The 18,620-nt window shown below is 42.2% G+C and overlaps 1 protein-coding gene across 2 annotated transcripts; it reads left to right on the top strand.

The window, feature by feature from the left end:
• The first annotated feature begins 80 nt into the window (after positions 1-80).
• LOC100370072 (uncharacterized) lies at positions 81-17,999 on the top strand. Of its 2 annotated transcripts, none has more exons than XM_006818986.3 (8): positions 81-266; positions 1,209-1,334; positions 4,314-4,470; positions 5,191-5,310; positions 6,435-6,737; positions 14,354-14,452; positions 16,453-16,676; positions 17,346-17,999. In XM_006818986.3, the coding sequence occupies exons 2-8, from the start codon at positions 1,225-1,227 to the stop codon at positions 17,539-17,541; spliced, it is 1,209 nt and encodes a 402-aa protein (XP_006819049.2). In that variant the 5' UTR covers positions 81-266; positions 1,209-1,224; the 3' UTR covers positions 17,542-17,999. The 2 variants fall into 2 exon arrangements, with proteins under 2 accessions (XP_006819049.2, XP_006819048.2); XM_006818985.3 differs by having other exon boundaries at positions 87-307.
• The last annotated feature ends 621 nt before the right edge of the window (positions 18,000-18,620 follow it).

The raw sequence follows: 18,620 nt of genomic DNA, 5'->3' as shown, positions 1-18,620 counted from the left end.
ATTAAAATGTATTATGCTTTTTTAATTATTTTATTCTAGTAACGATTTGTGACTAGAATTACGGCAATGAGCTCATTATTCACTGGATTTCGAAAGCATTATCTTACCGCGATTTTGATTGGGTAACTGAACGATGTAAACTATTCACCGATTGGTCAACGTAGAACCTAGCGGGTTTTTTCGAAAAGTGCGGAAGTGCCGTCGGGAAAGTGGTGCAAGTCGAAGGGTTGGATGTTTATATCTTATCGTCCGTGCTTTAGATTGTGGTGAGTGTTTGTCAAACTACGACTCGGGCTAGGCAGTGAATGTAAGTACACTCTGTACGTGTTATCAATGTCTGATGTAGACGCGGCGACAATTTGTTTCGGCGCAGGATTCGAGCAACAGTCAGACAAGACAATTGTACTACGAGGGCACAAACCATAATTATTATGGAGGACTGTGGTCAAACATGACCCATGATAAACATTTACCATACATGTATCTTTACAAGTAACCAACTTTTTCTCTAAAATAATATCAATATTGTAACAGAATTCAAAATGTCGGTGAAGTTGGGTGTGTACCACAATTTGAAACTGCGGGTGGCCCCCTTAGGTGGCTTGGGATATTAAATCGTGTTATTGCTGTGAACGAAAAAAACAACCCGATCCACTATTATTGCAATATAGCTAATTATTATGCAAATAAAGTTGTCATTACAGATACTGTGGAATACTTTATTTTAGCTGGAATTAATTTTCGCTGAAAAGGCTTTTTGGGCGTTTGCTTGGAATTTATTTTCACTGATTTTGGATGAGTTTAATGTGAAAATATAGGAAAAAAAGTATATTCGCTGGATTTTATTTTCACGGAATCATCCCTTCAGCGAAAATAGGGAAAATAAATTCCAAGCGAAAATAAAGTATTCTACAGTAGTTACATTTGAACTATCCATATTGCTATTTTGTTTACAAAACAGTGAGTTATATAAAATAATATTCCAGTACTGCTGGTCGGGTTTCTTTTTCATTCATTATAAAGTTGCACTCTGAGAGCATTCATGTCGTAGAGATTTATAGTTATGTTTAAGATATGGGAATTTTACTTTATTTACTCTATAGTAGAAGTACATCACCAATAGAAGCACATTGCGTGATCATTAAAATGTGCGTTATTTTGACTGTATACATATTGATACTATACTGTTAAACCATGTTTTTTTGCAGGTAAAGTAAGTTATAAATGGCACGAAAGAACTCGTTCTCCGTTAGCAAAAGAAAAAGAAGAAGAAGTCGTCAGCAATCAGGAAGGTCCTACAGTTCAAATCGAGGGAGTCATTCTCTTCCTCCATGGTGAGTTTACTCAGCAACCAAAACATTGTCACTTCAAAAATTTTAACAATTTACTTAATATTTTCTACTCATTTTGTCATAAATGTTTACACATGTAAGAAGCATTTACAATTCATTAATTCTACATTGTATTTGCGCCTAAAACTAAAATTACAATCAGTGTTCACGCTAATATTTTTTTTCTATTAGCCACAGTTTTCTGGTGTGGCTAATCCTGTTAAAAAGCTCTTAGCCACATCCGATGTTTATTAGCCACGTCATTAAAATCAACATTTTATTGGAAACCAATCGCAAGTTTTGGATTACAGTTACCATGTAAATTTAATAAAATAAATGACAATTCACCGAAAACATAATCATGATTCAATGTGTTATTTTTATTGTTAAATATTTACAACATAAATTACAGCCTTCTACAATTATTTCAAAAATTAAAATTGGGGGACATTTAATTTATGAACAATATTTCTTTTTCACTGTTCGGAGAATCAAAACAAAATCAGAAAACGAATGGTACATCTGCATTCATGTTTGACATTTTATTTAAATTTGTTTGGGAAATAAATCACATTACCTGTGGTCACTAGTGATTTCATGCTTTTGGAATCAGAACTCATGAAAGAAACCATGTGGAAAGAAACTACACATTTCTTGGTAAAATTAAAATGGCAGAATCAAATAAACGTGGTGCTAGCTTTTTCTCTGAACGCGCTTACTGATCATCAAAAGATAGCGCTTAGTGCTGTATCTGAGGAAAATGACGCGTTTGTTGCAAACACAGTCCCTCGACTGTGTTGCAACAAGACCGAATCGGGCAAGTTGGTATGTTATCAGTTTGGACAGTTGTGTCAGTTCACTAAAACACAAATATTAAGACGTTCCATCATCCTCATTCACTTGCCCACAACAAATTTTCAACATTGGAATAAGAAATTTTGAAAACTCCATTGTTTTAATGTTTGATGAGCTCCCCAATCTTCTCATTTATGATACAGCAACTCTGATTGGTAGCACCAGCTCCTTGGCACGCCCAATCAAATGACTCAATTTAGCTGCAGAGAAATGCAGCTTTTCCTAACACGATCACGCACCGGTTTGTGGGCTGGTTATGAATGGCAGGCTTTAGCGAAACTGTGATTCGGTCAATGTTTTGACACAGAGTACAATAGAAATGTCCATCTTCCTCGACCAACCATGGGAACATTTTTTTATGTTCCGATGTAAGTTTTCTGTTAGAATCTCTGTCGTAGGGATTTTTTTCTTTTTCTAGACTCCGCTGTAGTAGAATTGGAAGCGGCATCTTCGATACCAAAGTATCCTGATAATGTCGTCTGCTTCTTTTTTTGACCAGACTTCCCCATTTTTAGCGATCGCCAACGCAATTATAGCCCAGTGAATGTTTAATGATTTTAATTATTAAAAATTAAATACACGTAACCACATGCGTTATTAATAGGTTTGTGAAAAAATAATTTAGTCCCGATAAATATTTTTACCACCTACACCCTATTTAAAGTGTAACTGAATTGGGACAATTGACTTTTTTTGTGTGCAAAATTTATTTATAAACAACATTATGAAAAAAAATCAAGTGAAAAGGGTATATAAATTGGGTAAACAGTCAATGATATTCCGAAATCGCGCCACGCCCCCCTCTCCCATCACCTTCGAGTTTTTTCGGCATTACGAGTGTAACCGAAATGGCGCCACCAACGGGAGCATAAAGCATGAGCTAGCTAGCAGACAGGATTGTTTATCATTTTCCATACGCACGCGTTTCGTAAACATATACAACGAGTTACCAAGATCGAGAATTCTTATGAGTTACCATCATATACAACGAGTTACCACGATCGTTTTCATGGGGAAACGCTGTGTTGTTGGCGGGTGTAGTAACACACACGGCGATCGCGTAAGTCTTTATGGGTTCCCAAAAGATTCGAATTTATGATATCAGTGGACCAAAGCCGTCAAGAACACCAGGAAACATTGGGATGGACCTTCTCCATATACCGTTATTTGCAGTGTCCATTTTACGCCCGAATCATTTGTTGATCCACCATCTGGATTCGTTATGAATTATTTGGGTTTCGGGAATAACTGTGTAAATAACCAGAAGAATAATATTTTCCATGTAGAATATGAATATTAATTTGCTTGAAAAGTTTAGAATGTATTCATGTTATTATGCCAGAGTCGAAATAACTAGATCGATCGTGGAACAACAACAACAACAACAAAACACAAAATGGCGATTGGAAAATGTAAGCACTGGACGCATTCACCGTTCACGTACTTTGTGTCTTTACATGATTTCTTCAGAAGATCAAGAAACTGAAAATTGCACCCTGATATGTGTTTAGAATTTGGATGAACAAAAGACAGAAACTGGAAACCAAGCCGGTCACGATGTTCAAACTCTGTGTCACGGTCATTTTGGGAAGGTACACGATCACCCACATCGCGTACTTTTCTTGCAGGTTCAAACCTGTATGGGCCAATTTGTCCCTGGCACTCTAAAACAAAATCGTGACATCTCTCATTGTCATCATACTCTTCGATTTCATAACTCTCGTCAGACGATAACATAGATTCCGTGTCGCTTTCCGAGCACTGCATACGTATAGCGGCCATTGTGAGACGATGACAAGTTCCCCCCGTGACGTCACAAAGTACCCTTGTATGCTAATTAGGTACTCTAGTTGGAGCCTCGCTCTGAGTCGACCAAGAAAACTGAACGTGGGCGTGTCCTTATCCAGAACATTATTATTGATCGTTTACTTAATTTATGTACATTTTTCACTTGATTTTTTTTCATAATGTTTTTATGAATAAATTTTGCACACAAAAAAAGTCAATTGTCCCAATTCAGTTACACTTTAAGTTGGTGTAATCATGTACTTGTTTAAAAGAATTGTTGAATGAGTTTTCACAATACACACCGATACATGTATACGTTGTTTGTTCTCATTACTGTAGTAATCTCGCTAAAAGAAGTCGCATATCATCTCCGGTCAAGATGAGTGCCCCAGTAGAAAGATTTTCTCCTGATGCCACTGGTTGGTTCGATTTCACCACATTAGAACTGTCATTAGTTTCTGATCTGTGTAAGTGGTGCTCTCATAGTATTTACAAGGTAAGCCTTCTATGGGATTTTCTATAGGGTAACATTTATAGGAGTGCAAAACACATGTTTTCACAGCTCATTACGTTTTTTAGACATCTATGAATAGTTTGTTTCAATGATTGCACATTAAGTTGTGTAATTAATTATCGCGAAGAAGTTTGATTCAGACAAATAAATGAGTAAACAAAAACTAGAATAGCAACAGTACTGTCCTTGTTCAGGTCCATGTTCGTAATTCATGACAACCGAAAAAATAATCTCAAAATAATGCAGATGTGGTTGAAAACTTCTTTATCTTCTGCAGAAGCTATTGCCAATTGATCTTTCACACACTGTATGTTCTATAATTACAAACAAGTGAATATATATGCTATATTCAGGGTACTGGGAATTACCAATACTATTTTAAACACTTGAACACAAAAGTAAATTTTATTTCTTTCTGAAAATAAATGTTATCTCAAAAATGTTTATAAAAGCATGTTGTAGCCAATGGGAAATTTGATCCATAATAAACTAATTATAGGGAAATGCATAAAAATGCACCAAAATTTAGGCAAGAAAATTGTGGCATTGAAATTGTTTAGGGAACTGTAAAACCCTGATTTGTGAGTGAAAATATGTTCACATACATTGTATAATTATTTTTGCCAGTCATCACTTTGATCTTCTGAGCATATCAACGACAGTCGCCTTCGTAATACACCTCGTGTCAATGTTTTATTTCAGGGAGTGGAAAAAGCGAGAGATATGTTGTTTCCTTCAAGGGTCTTCCAGAAAAATCTTGAAAGCACCTTAGCAAAACTGAACGAGTTAGAGGAAGAACTGAAACAATTAAAAGAAAATAAGGTAAATTAAAAAACATGAGTTTCAAATGGCATCACTAAGTAACGTTTAATTTGAACAAACAAAAAAACAAGTAAACAAAAACTAAATTAGCAACAATTGTACTGTATTTATACCTCTTGTGGCATTGAAATAATTTCATTGTGGGATTGGTATAGCGATTAACTTTCTTTTTTCACAACGAATCACTAAAAATCTGTAGCAAAAATGTGCAATTGGACTTGAAACTGTAAATATCTTCTGTGTGCATTGGCCACAGCTAAGAATGAGTCAGTTCTATTTTAGTTTTAGGTTAAATATGTCTCAGAAAGTATCTTCAAAAATCGATCCATTATGAATTAGTGTCTATTTTTCTGAAGAGTAGAATCCAGTGAGGTCATATTCAGTTATTTTGTTTTGGAGATGAGTTTATGCCAATCAAATGTCAATTGGTTTGAAAGTCACACATGTTTGCGCTCTGGCATGCATGTTGGTGGCATCCAATGTTTTGCTCACAACAGTGTGATAGACTATTATTTGAGTCGGTTTGTGAAAATGAACATAATTTTTTTTCCAGATCTGAAAATCCTAGGTGGGTCTTTTTCATAATTTTCATTCAAAATGACCTCTCCCAAAACCACTGAGAGAACAACTGAGCATGCTCAGAATAATTAATTAGCTTGGATTGTAATGCTAGGGTTGACCTTGATCTGAATCAGTGACAGATGGGTCATACCATTACAAATCTCTGTGAAAATTGTAGAGGGATGTCAAGGCTACATTTTGAAGGGAATGATAGTGGTGATACTGAAACAAACCCAGGTCCTGGTAATATAAAGACCTGAATTAACAAAAAAGTCAAGTTGTTATTAAAGGTACATCAAGGCTTACTCAGATTTATGAATGCAGTTTCTTGAGCATGTATACATGTATGAGACATAGTCAGGTTGCATTTGTGTACTCTGAGATTTTGGACTTGGGTCAATGGAAGTTATCTGTACAATACTAGATTAAGAGAAAACACTTTATAATGAGTTGTACCCATATAAAGTACATATTAATTCAACTGTTACTTTAACATGAGTATTTTATAATTATATAATGGGGACTGACATTCATGTCTTGTTTTTTATATTTTCAATTACTAGGAAAGCATATTACAAAATAACAAGACATGTCAATACTGTCAGTCATTACAAAACCCATCTGTGTCTGTGCTAAAGGACAAGCCCAATCAAACAGCGGAAACAACAGAGAGCTCCACGAATACCAGCTTCATCTTCAGTTTGACACCAGAGTCTGTCTCACTTCAGAGTTTAGATAATATCACGAAAACACCCTCACTACCACCACCGCCGCCGCCGCCACCACCACCACCGCCGCCACCACCACCACCAGGAAGTTTGCTTTCTAAGCCTGTTGACTGGAGATCTCTTATAAAAAACAAAAAGGTAATTTTCAGACCTTCTTGCAATTTAAAAACAAGTTATTCATTGTCTTAGTTTGTTCAAAAGTGTTTCAGAATAGATTATGATTATATCTCTGGTAGTGAAAACAATAGAATTTGATGTTCTGTGAAAAGCAATATCTGCAATCGTTCAAAGCAAATCTGCACTTGGTTTATTTAAATCATCCTTATTTGTGGTAAACTGTGTTACCAATATTGTGAACGAGTTGAGGATTTTGATATCACATTCACTTTTCTTTTTTACATTGAACACAATACTATAGTGTGTGAAGAAAGTAGAACTCACAGGGCAAAACATTATTCACTACGTTCAATTACCCACCATAGACTCCGGTCAGTCAAAATGACTATTTTGAACTGTAGGCATTAATCAGCGATTCTGCAGGTGACTGAGAGATAGAATCCAGATCAGGGGAAGCCCCATGACCTCAAGATTCTTTTACCCCTTATGTCAAGAACCCACGTCCTTCACTCTTAATTTCTCTCCGCCTCGAGTGGAGATGAAATCTAGCGAGCTCTGCTGGATCGCCTGCTTTTTTTCCTGTCCAGATTTATAGCTTGAGTTGTTGCCGCTGCTCGGCATCCGACATGGTAGCTGGTAGGATAAGTTTTCCTTGTCTTTTTTTACCCTCGTGTCGTTTTCCCTTTTGTGTGTAGTATTTTTCACAGCAAAGAAATCAAAATCCGGCGCCACTACGTAGTCACATGTTGATTTCATGGCGGCACCTTTTACAACTGTAATTCGTCTCCCTCATGCATGTCGTCTTTTATTTTTAATGTATTTAGCAATATATCAATGTAATGACAGCTCCAAGGCTCGCTGCCTTTTTCTTCCGGCCTCCTCGTCGTTCGAGCCGACCGTACAGTGGTTTATTCAGAATTTACCAGCATAGAACCCGCATCCGAGATACTTTGTCGTGGCTACGTGTGGGTTTCGGGGTTTTTTGCGTAAAAGCGTGTTTTTTTCACTGGAGTTCTGAGGCCTGAAATTTTCTTTCAGAGCCATCAAAATCGCTGACACTGACCGCGTCACAGCAAGGTCGCGCATCCAGTAAACAAATCGGTTAAAGTTAGTTGCGTGTTTTGCATGAGTGGAAAGTCCTCACGCTCAGCTACTGGTACTTCATGTACCGGGACGTTGAGTAAGAGGCCCGACGGCAGAGGTACCGATATTTTCTCGGTCTCCCCGCTGATCTGAGGGCATCCTCACAGTCTATTTTTTCAGGCGGTGTTTTTACCCGATTTTACCGGCTGCAGCGAGGCTGTGCCCCTGGAGGCTTTCCTCCTATGGGGCCCGTTGCGGGTCTCTTCGTGGACCCTTCCTCGCACGGTGCCGAGTTTGCCTCCGAGTTGAGGGCTTTGGTCGAAGGACTGTCGGGGCAATTGCGTCCCTGGCAGGCAGGGTAGATCAGACGCAGTCGGAGCGAGCTGTCTCCACTGTGTCCCCTCGGTGGGCAAGCAGGATGAGACACGAAAGCATGTTTGCATTCAAACATGTCTCTTCCGGGGAACCCCCGTTCCCAGGCACGGCTCTCCCACTATTTTGGGGGGTGGCCGAGGCCCAGGCTAATTGGCCCGGTCCTTCTCTGGATCCTCGGACACTGAATGCCAACGTGGGTGCTGGCAGCCAAGTCTCCGATCTCGGGGCAGGGCACACGTTGACCCCCCCTACTTTCGGCCAGCTAGGATTCATCATGCGGTAACGGTACAATGGTAACAAGTTTTTCCTTGTGTCCGGTCCCCACTGTGGGTTTTGACTCCTTTCTTACCGACCCACGGGCGTCCCCAGAGGAAACCGACCCTGTCAGGAGACGCACAGTCGAACACGCTCCCTCTCACATATTAAAGTGAAAGGAGATGCAGTTCGCTCGCGTCGGATACAGCCGGTACTCCGGGCGTTCCCTCAGAGTCATCCATCAGTATGACTCGGTGAGCCACGCTTTTGGGGTGAGGCGGAGTATCATCGATCCCAGTGATACAATGTATATACCCCCACCCTTGATCCTAAAGCTACCACCTAAGGTTGCTTCAACGCTTATGGGATCACGGGCGTCGGGATCCAAAGCAACCCCGTCGGCAAGTCTCTCCCTGTCCGCCTGAGTGCGGAGTGGGGCGCAGAGCATGCAAACGGTGTTGATGGGCGGCGTTGGTCAGTCATGGAGGATGTAATGCTTAAGGCCCCCGAGTGAGGATAACATAAGGCAACACTTCCCACTGGACCAAACGCTACCCGGTCGGTGTGGTTTCAGGATCAGACCCCATAGCGTGGGATGAGACCAAAACGCCCCCAACCGGATTCCAAGGCTCCTTCCCCAGACCCCGGTACCACGAATTTGGCAAACCGGGCAAAGGGAAATAGCCGCATTCCATGGGTGTCCTTTCCAATTGAAGACTACCCATCTAGCCCTGAGGGCAGAGTTGCTTGAGCACATTATGCGTGACCAGCACTCTGGAGACCTTGGAGGCAGAACGCACCAGCCTCCGAGACCAGGCGACATTTTTACTGGTGGGCCACCGCACATCTACATGCGACACCCCCTAGTGTCGCCTGGCTCTCTTGGCCAGGGCAACTACTGTGCTACGAGACGCGGCCTTAGATGCACAAGTTTTCGCCGACAAGCTGAGCCAGGGTACGTCCCCGCCTCAGTGACGCAGACTGGACTTCCTCCACCCTCTTTGTTTAGGGAATGGTGGGTACAGTCTCGGAGCTTCGGAGTGCAATGAACTGGAGGGTTCAGTTTGAATCTGCTAGCCAGTTGGTCCTGCCATGGGCAATCGGAGGGCACCCCAAGCACAGAAAACACAACGCCCTAGGGCAATGTCCGCTAGCTGGAGTCAGCCAGGAGGCAAGCGCTTATACCTTTCCATGGGAGGGGAGGGTAGTGGCGCGCCTCCAGGGAGGTAAGAGCCAGGTGGTGGCTCCTCACCCTCCCTGGGCGGACATCTACCCGGCAGCAGGGGAGGCATGTTTGACGCTCACCTCTGCAACCGGGGGGAGAGACACGTGTTCGGTGAATGGCCAGGTCACAACTTAGTGACTACTTCAGGCCTTGGGGAACTCACCTCATGGGGGAAGGAAGCACACACACCCCCTCACAACTGCCGAACACATGGCCACATATCCCTGTCAACACAGATTGTGCCGGTGTAGTCCGGTTTGGAGACAACGGGTGACCGATCCCTGGACCTTTCCAGGTGGTAACATCAGTTTACCGGATACCGCTGAAATCTCCTTTTCCCCCCGTCAGTGTCTCCCCTGTTGGGCACTGCCAGGGGACTCACGCAAGGCGGAAGCAATCAGACAGGAAGTAGCAGTTTGCTGGGGAAAGACGCCATACACAGGGTACATCAGCCTGAGCTAAGGCCAGGCTTCTACCCAAATGGGTTCGTAGTACCAAATCTACAAATGGCAGGCGTCCAGTTTTGGACCTAGGCAGACTGAATCAGTATGTGCTCCTCGATCGGTTCCACATGGAGACACCATTCAGGGTTCTTCTCTCCATCCACAGTTTTGACTGGCTAGCCTCGCTAGACTTAAGCGGGGCCTACCTGCACGTACCGATGCACCCAGCGAGTTGCCATCCCCTTTTAATCGCCCAGCTGGGCCAAGTATTCGAATCTCGGGTGCCTCCCTGTTCGGGTTAGGCACAGCGCCCTACGTGTTCACCAGAGTGATGAAACAGGTAGTGCTGCTGCTTCACCAGATGTCGGTACACCTCAATCTGTACCCAGACTTCCGGTTACCAACAACCCGGGCGAGGGGTAATAGCCAAACGTGTCAGGCTAACACGGGATTTACTTCACCAGTTGGGCTCATTGGTAAATCGACAAGTCCCACCTCAACCCAACGTGCAGTTGGTGTCCCTGGGCATGGAGTTTTGACACAGAGGTATGCTTGGCTTAGCTATTTCAAGCATATTGCTTAGCGCTAGGCAGCCTAGCCGAATGCCTAGTCAGCGTTCCCTCTGTGTCCCTCCGCGAACTAACACGGATCATCGAAATGATGACCTCGGTTCGAAGGGTCGTTCCCCAGGCCGCACTACGCAGCCGCCCAGTATAACGCTTGTTATAGCGCCGAGCTCTCCTATGGGAACTAGATAGGCGGGTTTCGATCTCGGACCAAGTGAAGGAAGCCCTGTCCTGGTGGTCGTCACTGGTCAACCTCGAACAGGGGAGCCCCTTGGGCCCGCTCGCCGCAGGTATGACTCTGGTAACAGATACCTCCCCCTAGGGTTGGGGAGCGCATCTATTGGGCCAATAAGCCCAAGGATATGGACCCCGCATTAGTTTCGGGACTACCATATCAACCGGCTCAAACTGAGAGCAGTGTACTTAGCACTACCACGCTTTCTACCCATAGTTCGAGACCACAAAGTCCTGCTCCGCACAGGCAACGCAGCGGTGGTCTCCTTCAAGAAGGGGGGGGACGTGTTCCCCATCGTTGTCAGTCCTAGCGGAGCAAAATCCTCCTTTGGTGCCTGGAATACAATGTGGAGCTAACCGCACACCACCTTCCAGGGGTGAGGAACAGTCTGGCGACGCCCTTTCAGGGCGGCTCCGTCTCCAGAACACGGAGTAGCTGATACCCCAGTGGGTAGCCTCTAGGCTGTTTCGGCCGTGGGATGGTCCAAGGTTGGACCGTTTTGCCGCACCCTGGAGCGCCAAGCTCCCGACGTACGTAACACTCCTGCTGACTCCAGGAGCCTGGGCCAGGGTCACTTTGCTAGCCCCGTGGACCCACTTAGTTGTGTACGCCTTTCCTCCCTTCCCGCTAGTTCACCGGGCACCGGAGAAAAGCTTCGACAGGTGCACACCCGCATATTATCATGGGTTGCACCCAATTGGCCAAGCAAGGCCAAGTTTCCACTTCTGTTGGGAAGGCTAGTCGAAGCGCCAGCAGTGCTTCCGGATTTACCGACCTGCCTTCCCAACCAGACGGCGCACTACCAACGAGCCCAGCAGGTATCACTTACACGCATAGAGGCTCTCAGTAGACCCGCACATATGAGCGAGCTGCCAACGTCCTGGCCAGGGCGAACAGGGATTCCACCTACGCGGCCTACATTTCTAGGCTGCAAGCATACACTGATTGGTGTAGCAGAAGGGAGATTGATCCATACCATCCCTCTATTGGCTAGGTAGCAGGCTCCTTCGTCCACCTGTTTGACGAAGTGGGTTTGTTCTACGCAGCGAGCGTTGGCTACAGGTCGGTCTTGTCCCCCACCACTCGTACGGGAACAAGACTAGCCGATTGTCCTATTTTTAGGAGACTATTTACTGCTTTCCAGACGCCAAGACCCCATACAAGGGAACTGCCCAACTGGGACTTGTCGGCTGTGTTGTCCGCTCTAAGCAGACTGCCTTTTGAGCCTCTCCAATCAGCACCACTCAATTTTTTGATGTGGAAAATAGTCTTCCTACTGGCCCTCGCCTCAGGTAGGCGCCGGTGAAAGCTAGGCGCGCACTATCCTTTGCGGACGGTTGTGCCGCTTTTATGGGCGATCAAGTTGTACTAAGACACGAATCGGGTTCTCGCCAAGAAACAAATCCCAGGACACGATCCTCAACCGATCGTCATCCCCCGGCTGGCAAATATTGTCAGTCCGGAGGATCAGGAGGAATTGCTTCTCTGCCCGGTCCGAGCGCTGAGAATTGCTACGAGAATTGTACCAGGTTTTCTAGACGGGGAACCAAACACATGTTTTTGTGTTACGGCCCTGGCAAGCGGGATAAGCCGGTTTCCCCGACTTCCATCCCCAGGTGGATTACTGCGACTGTACTGGAGGTCTATAATACACTATCCTCCTCAACACAGACCTTGCAGAGACACCAAGTACAAGAAAATGAGGTCCGTGCGATTGCTAACTCACTAGCGCTAGCGTCAGGTGCCCCCCTCAAACACATTCTGAGGGCAGGCTTCTGGAGAACGCAGAACGTCTTCATCAACTACTACCTAGGAGACACCCAATCTATTGAGCAGGGTCTCTTCAGGTTAGGCCTCATCGTAGCGGGTCAGGCCTTTTTTGCTGACCCAGCCCAAACGACTGCAGGGGCCTCTGCGCATAGGCGATAAGTCAGTCTCTGCATTTTTGCGGGCAGATTGTCTGTTCCACTAGCACTTCCTGGAAGCTCCCAGGTTTCGCTTCTGTCGACCTACGCCCTCATGCGAACTGTTTTGGTCCTACTTCAAGCTTATCACCCCCGAGTTCGGCTTGGGTCTAGCTTTCTCGGGCACACCGAACCCTGTCACCACAGCAGCATTGGCTTCTTGCTTCTGGGACAGCACAGGCAAGGTAAGACACCACCCTTCTTGGGTCTTAACTTAGGTTTTTGGGTTTGTTTTTCATCTTGGACTGGGGGAAAGTCTTTCATCATTCTCCTTTTTTTTCTGTTTGCTCGGAAACACCAGCCACCTATCGGTGTCTGACTCTGCCTACAGTTCAATATAGTCATTTTGACTGACCGGAGTCTATGGTGGGTAATTGAACGTAGTGAATTTAGGCAAGGGTTCTCCAAACCTGCCTATTCACATAGTTCATACCCACCATAGACTCTGGGTCCCCCCCAACCTCCCCACTCTTTCCGTCGCGTTGGTTTAAGTCCTCAAGGCGGAGAGAAAGGAACCAGAGTGAAGGACGGCTACCTGTGGCGCTGCCAGGTGGCCTCGGTCACATGGGTTTGTGACGTAAAAGAATCTTGAGGTCATGGGGCTTCCCCTGACCTGGATTCTATCTCTCTGTCACCGGCAGAATCGCTGATTAATGCCTACAGTTCAAAATAGTAATTTTGACTGTCCGGAGTCTATGGTGGGTATGAACTATGTGAATAGGCGGGTTCGGAGAACCCTCGCCTAATTTCATTGACATTTAGAATTGTCATCTCCTGTTAAATTATTATTATAAGCAACAATTTATAACAATCAGTGTTCCTTCTAAGCCTATTTTTTTTAAATGTTCTAAGTGAGATGTGTGTGAGTAATATTTTTTTAAATGCCATTTGTATTAAAATATACCAGATTCAAAGTGTTTTTGAGATAGTTTCATTAACATTTCTCAGTAATAAATTTGCTTACTCTGATTATTATATTCTGTAAACTACTTAATTAAGGAAGAAATTAATTTTCAAATGTAGCAGTGAACACTGGGGTGCTTTGCACCATAACTTTCCCCCCAATTAGTTTAGTATGACTGTAGCATCAACTTTTCCCCTTTTTTCCCCTTAAAAAAAAACTACTCTTTTAAATTGCTTCGATATTTAATGTGTTTTTTAGGTGACCTCCTTTTGATTTGTTCATTTTTATGTCAATATCCTCAATTCTTTACTTTTTTCTTTAAAACTACTAGGCCAATTATATTGATACTTTATATGACAGTCAGCTGGCATGTGTATTACTCTGCACTAAAGTAAGGTGGGAGTTTTGCAACAGGGTTTTCAAAAAGCAAAAACTTATGTTTTTAAGCAAAAATAACACTATTTTTGGAAGAAATTTTGGATTAAATCAGTAGAGGGCAATTACTTGATGATATTATGGGTGTCTGCTACATGTATATCTGTTCAATTCTCAACATTGTGAGCGTCTTTGTATCATTTCCTCTGCAGAATAAACCCAAAAGTATGAATTCCAGTAAGCCTGCCATTACATTAAAAGATTTACAGAATGTCAGATTAAAGCCATTGCAATCAAAGAAACATGAATTGGTAAGTTTTATCATGTATATGCATGGTCGTATTTGGTCATGTACATGAACTTCACCGAGGCATTTAAGTCCATTGCCTTGATGCCCAATGAGTTTGCCTCGGTAAACTTTGATAATCCCTATTTTCTAAGGCCTTTGTATAAATGTTGAAAACCTTGAAAATGGGTGTCCTCTCAACTTCAAGGCATTCATGGCAACTTTATTTCAAACCCTGCATGTGTATTCTATTTGTCACTGTTCTTTGAAACCATGTGCCTTAGACTATTTACCCGGTAAGCAAGGTTTTCAGTGTTTTAAAGGCAAGGCAAACTGTCATGTCATGATAAAGTCCCTTTTTGCATGTTGTCCTTCATTATGTTAGAATAATTGGTCTAGTGCCATACTGTACGTGAAATACATTAAACATTTGTTATTAATTTGTTGCACATTTGGTGGGTCAGATATGAAGTGGGAAGTTGGGTGGGTCAGATATGAAGTGGGAAGTTGGGTGGGTCAAATATGAAGTGGGAAGTTGGGTGGGTCAAATATGAAGTGGGAAGTTGGGTGGGTCAGATATGAAGTGGGAAGTTGGGTGGGTCAGATATGAAGTGGGAAGTTGTGTGGGTCAAATATGAAGTGGGAAGTTGGGTGGGTCAAATATGAAGTGGGAAGTTGGGTGGGTCAGATATGAAGTGGGAAGTTGGGTGGGTCAGATATGAAGTGGGAAGTTGGGTGGGACAAATATGAAGTGGGAAGTTGGGTGGATCAAATATGAAGTGGGAAGTTGGGTGGGTCAGATATGAAGTGGGAAGTTGGGTGGGTCAGATATGAAGTGGGAAGTTGGGTGGGTCAGATATGAAGTGGGAAGTTGGGTGGGTCAAATATAAAGTGGGAAGTTGGGTGGGTCAAATATGAAGTGGGAAGTTAGGTGGGTCAAATATGAAGTGGGAAGTTGGGTGGGTCAAATATGAAGTGGGAAGTTGGGTGGGACAAATATGAAGTGGGAAGTTGGGTGGGTCAGATATGAAGTGGGAAGTTGGGTGGGTCAGATATGAAGTGGGAAGTTGGGTGGGTCAGATATGAAGTGGGAAGTTGGGTGGGTCAGATATGAAGTGGGAAGTTGGGTAGGTCAAATATGAAGTGGGAAGTTGGGTAGGTCAAATATGAAGTGGGAAGTTGGGTAGGTCAAATATGAAGTGGGAAGTTGGGTAGGTCAAATATGAAGTGGGAAGTTGGGTGGGTCAGATATGAAGTGGGAAGTTGGGTGGGTCAGATATGAAGTGGGAAGTTGGGTAGGTCAGATATAAAGTGGGAAGTTGGGTAGGTCAGATATAAAGTGGGAAGTTGGGTGGGTCAGATATGAAGTGGGAAGTTGGGTGGGTCAGATATGAAGTTGGAAGTTGGGTGGGTCAGATATGAAGTGGGAAGTTGGGTGGGTCAGATATGAAGTGGGAAGTTGGGTGGGTCAGATATGAAGTGGGAAGTTGGGTGGGTCAGATATGAAGTGGGAAGTTGGGTAGGTCAGATATGAAGTGGGAAGTTGGGTAGGTCAAATATGAAGTGGGAAGTTGGGTGGGTCAGATATGAAGTGGGAAGTTGGGTGGGTCAAATATGAAGTGGGAAGTTGGGTGGGTCAGATATGAAGTGGGAAGTTGGGTGAGTCAAATATGGAAAGAGCTGTCAGGTGAATCAAATATGCGGTGATAAGCATACAATCACATACTGTAGAATACTTTATTTGTGCTTGGAATTAATTTTCGCTATTTTCCGCTGAAGGAATGATTCAGTGAAACTAAAACCCAGCGAATATACTATTTTTCTTATATTTTACATTCAACTTGTAAAAAGTCAGTGAAAATTAATTCCATACAAAATACCCAAAAAGTTATTTCAGCGAAAATTAATTCCAGCTAAAATAAAGTATTTTACAGTATAAAGTGAAATGTCTGAAGCAAGCTAGTAGTCGGCAGGTACTGTTTGATATACCTAATTTTTAACCAACATTTTATTCTGGTGTTTTAGGAGTCTTCCTTGATATCTTGCACTCCTGTTGTATCACTCGATGATCTCAAAAGGGTGACACTGAAAAAATACCAATCCGAATCCAGGAATACCATGACCAATATAGATAATGATCTCAAGAAAGTGACGCTGAACAAATATCAGTCCAAATCTGGGAATACCATGACCAGTATGGATAAGCAGGATAACTGTATTGACAGTGAAATAAAAGCAGCATGGAAAAAGTGAGTACCGGTATCACAAAAAATTAAAATTTTTGAAAAAGAATTGTTTGGATTAAAATATACAAGTTTGTAAAAAGAAATATTTGAATGGATGGTTTTGCCCCCCCCCCCCCAACCCCAAATGTTTCTCATTTTGTAACTTTATGTGCAGTAAGTAAATGTAGTGCGTGTTTTAAAGTAAACTCATAGTCGCTGTTGACATAGAAAGTAAAGTAAGCAAATAACACTGAATAAACGGCAAGGTAAATACTACGTAAAATCAAAGTAAGCGTGTACTGCATGTATGTCTTAAAGTAGATTGTAGGTATTTTTGATAATAGCATGCAAATAGTGAAACAAAACAAATATTCAGTTTACAGCTGTTTAGCTGGTGTTTACACATATGCATGGCTTGACCATCCAAACATTAACCTTGTGAAAAAAATGGCATTATGCAACTGATTATCTTTTAAAGCCGCTGTGTGCCTGCAAACCAGATGTCCAAATCTTATTACAATGTTGTGTATACTGCTGAGTAAACAGTTTACTCTAGAAATCAAACACAGAATCTTATGCGATGCTAACCACCATATTATCACCCTGCACTATACTCAATTGTTTTTTAAATTCAGAACATGTATTATGACTAAAGGAAAATGTTTTTTTTTTTGTTTTTTTTTTCACTTGTAGGATTCCTGCAGAAGTGCAAACATTTTCAATAAAATTAAAGAAAGTAGACATCCCGAGAAGTCCTGGTGGTACGCCGATTAGAGAAAAAGGTGATAGTGAAAACGGGGAAGGACTCACCCCATTGATGACCAAAGCACTCAGAAGAAAATTTAAAAATGTACGCACTCCAAAAACATCACCGTTGGCTGCACACTGAGTTGCATTTACCAGTATAACAAGAGCAAACTATCTACTCGTAGAGCAACATCTTATTTTGCACAACAGTAGAACATTGTTATGAGACTTAGTTGTTGTCTTACATTTGGTTGCTAAGTTACTATTTTACAGTTACTATTTTATATATTCCTTGCCATATCTAGTAAATCTATGTACATATTTGCTTAATTTTATAGCTATGGTGTAACTATGGTAACTATGATTGATTCAAAGCGTGCAATGCACATTATCAAAAAGTATTTTTATATACTGGTAATTATATATATATATTACGTAGATTTTTTTAACATTTCCGCATCATTCTTATTTTTAAGTTTTTGTAGTTTTTTATGGTTTCTTATTGCCGTAATGGTGGGAGCCTTTCCAGTCCTCCAGTTGTTTACTGTTGATATTAATTTTAGTATTATAATTTTAAAGTAGTAGTAAGACGTTTAAGGATTCTGGCTGCTGAATTGTCTTTCTCAAGCTTCATCACATCTTTTGATATTAGATTGTGGAGAGAACAGAGAAGTGTGTACAAATTATTTTTGGTATGAGAGAAAAACTCCAGGGATCCCCACTTTATGGGGGTCAGCCAATCAGTGATCAAAATACTCATATATGTATGCTGATCTGTAATGCATTATTTGATTGGTTGTTCATGGACATGTGGCAAAAATGTTCTTGGTAACAACAAAGGTAAACCAATATTTTACCACTGCAGATCTTCATCTTACCATTTGGAAATATGCTTGAGCATCCCAAACCTATGATTCAAATTTCTGTTGATTTTTATTTATTTATTAATTTTTAATTTTCACTGGTATGTCTCAATGAGGCTGAAGAAAGTTTCACATTTTGTTTTAGTTATTTTTAGCTTCTGGATCTACAGAAACAAAAGGATACTGCAAGAGCATTGAAAGATATAGTGATATGACTACGGTAACTCTCATTCAACTTATCTTGCAAATCATGTAGTCTTTCATTCGTGGTGATGGCCCATGGCAAAACTTTTCTATTTTTACATGTTCTATTTACTCAAACATTGTTGATATAGTTTAAATTTTATTCAGTTATTTT

The sequence above is a fragment of the Saccoglossus kowalevskii genome, chromosome 16 (assembly GCF_978046115.1).
Source record: "Saccoglossus kowalevskii chromosome 16, keSacKowa6.1, whole genome shotgun sequence".
In the NCBI taxonomy this organism is placed as follows: domain Eukaryota; kingdom Metazoa; phylum Hemichordata; class Enteropneusta; family Harrimaniidae; genus Saccoglossus; species Saccoglossus kowalevskii.
The sequence above is the reverse complement of the archived record's forward strand: the minus strand, read 5'-3'. Positions and strand labels throughout refer to the sequence as shown.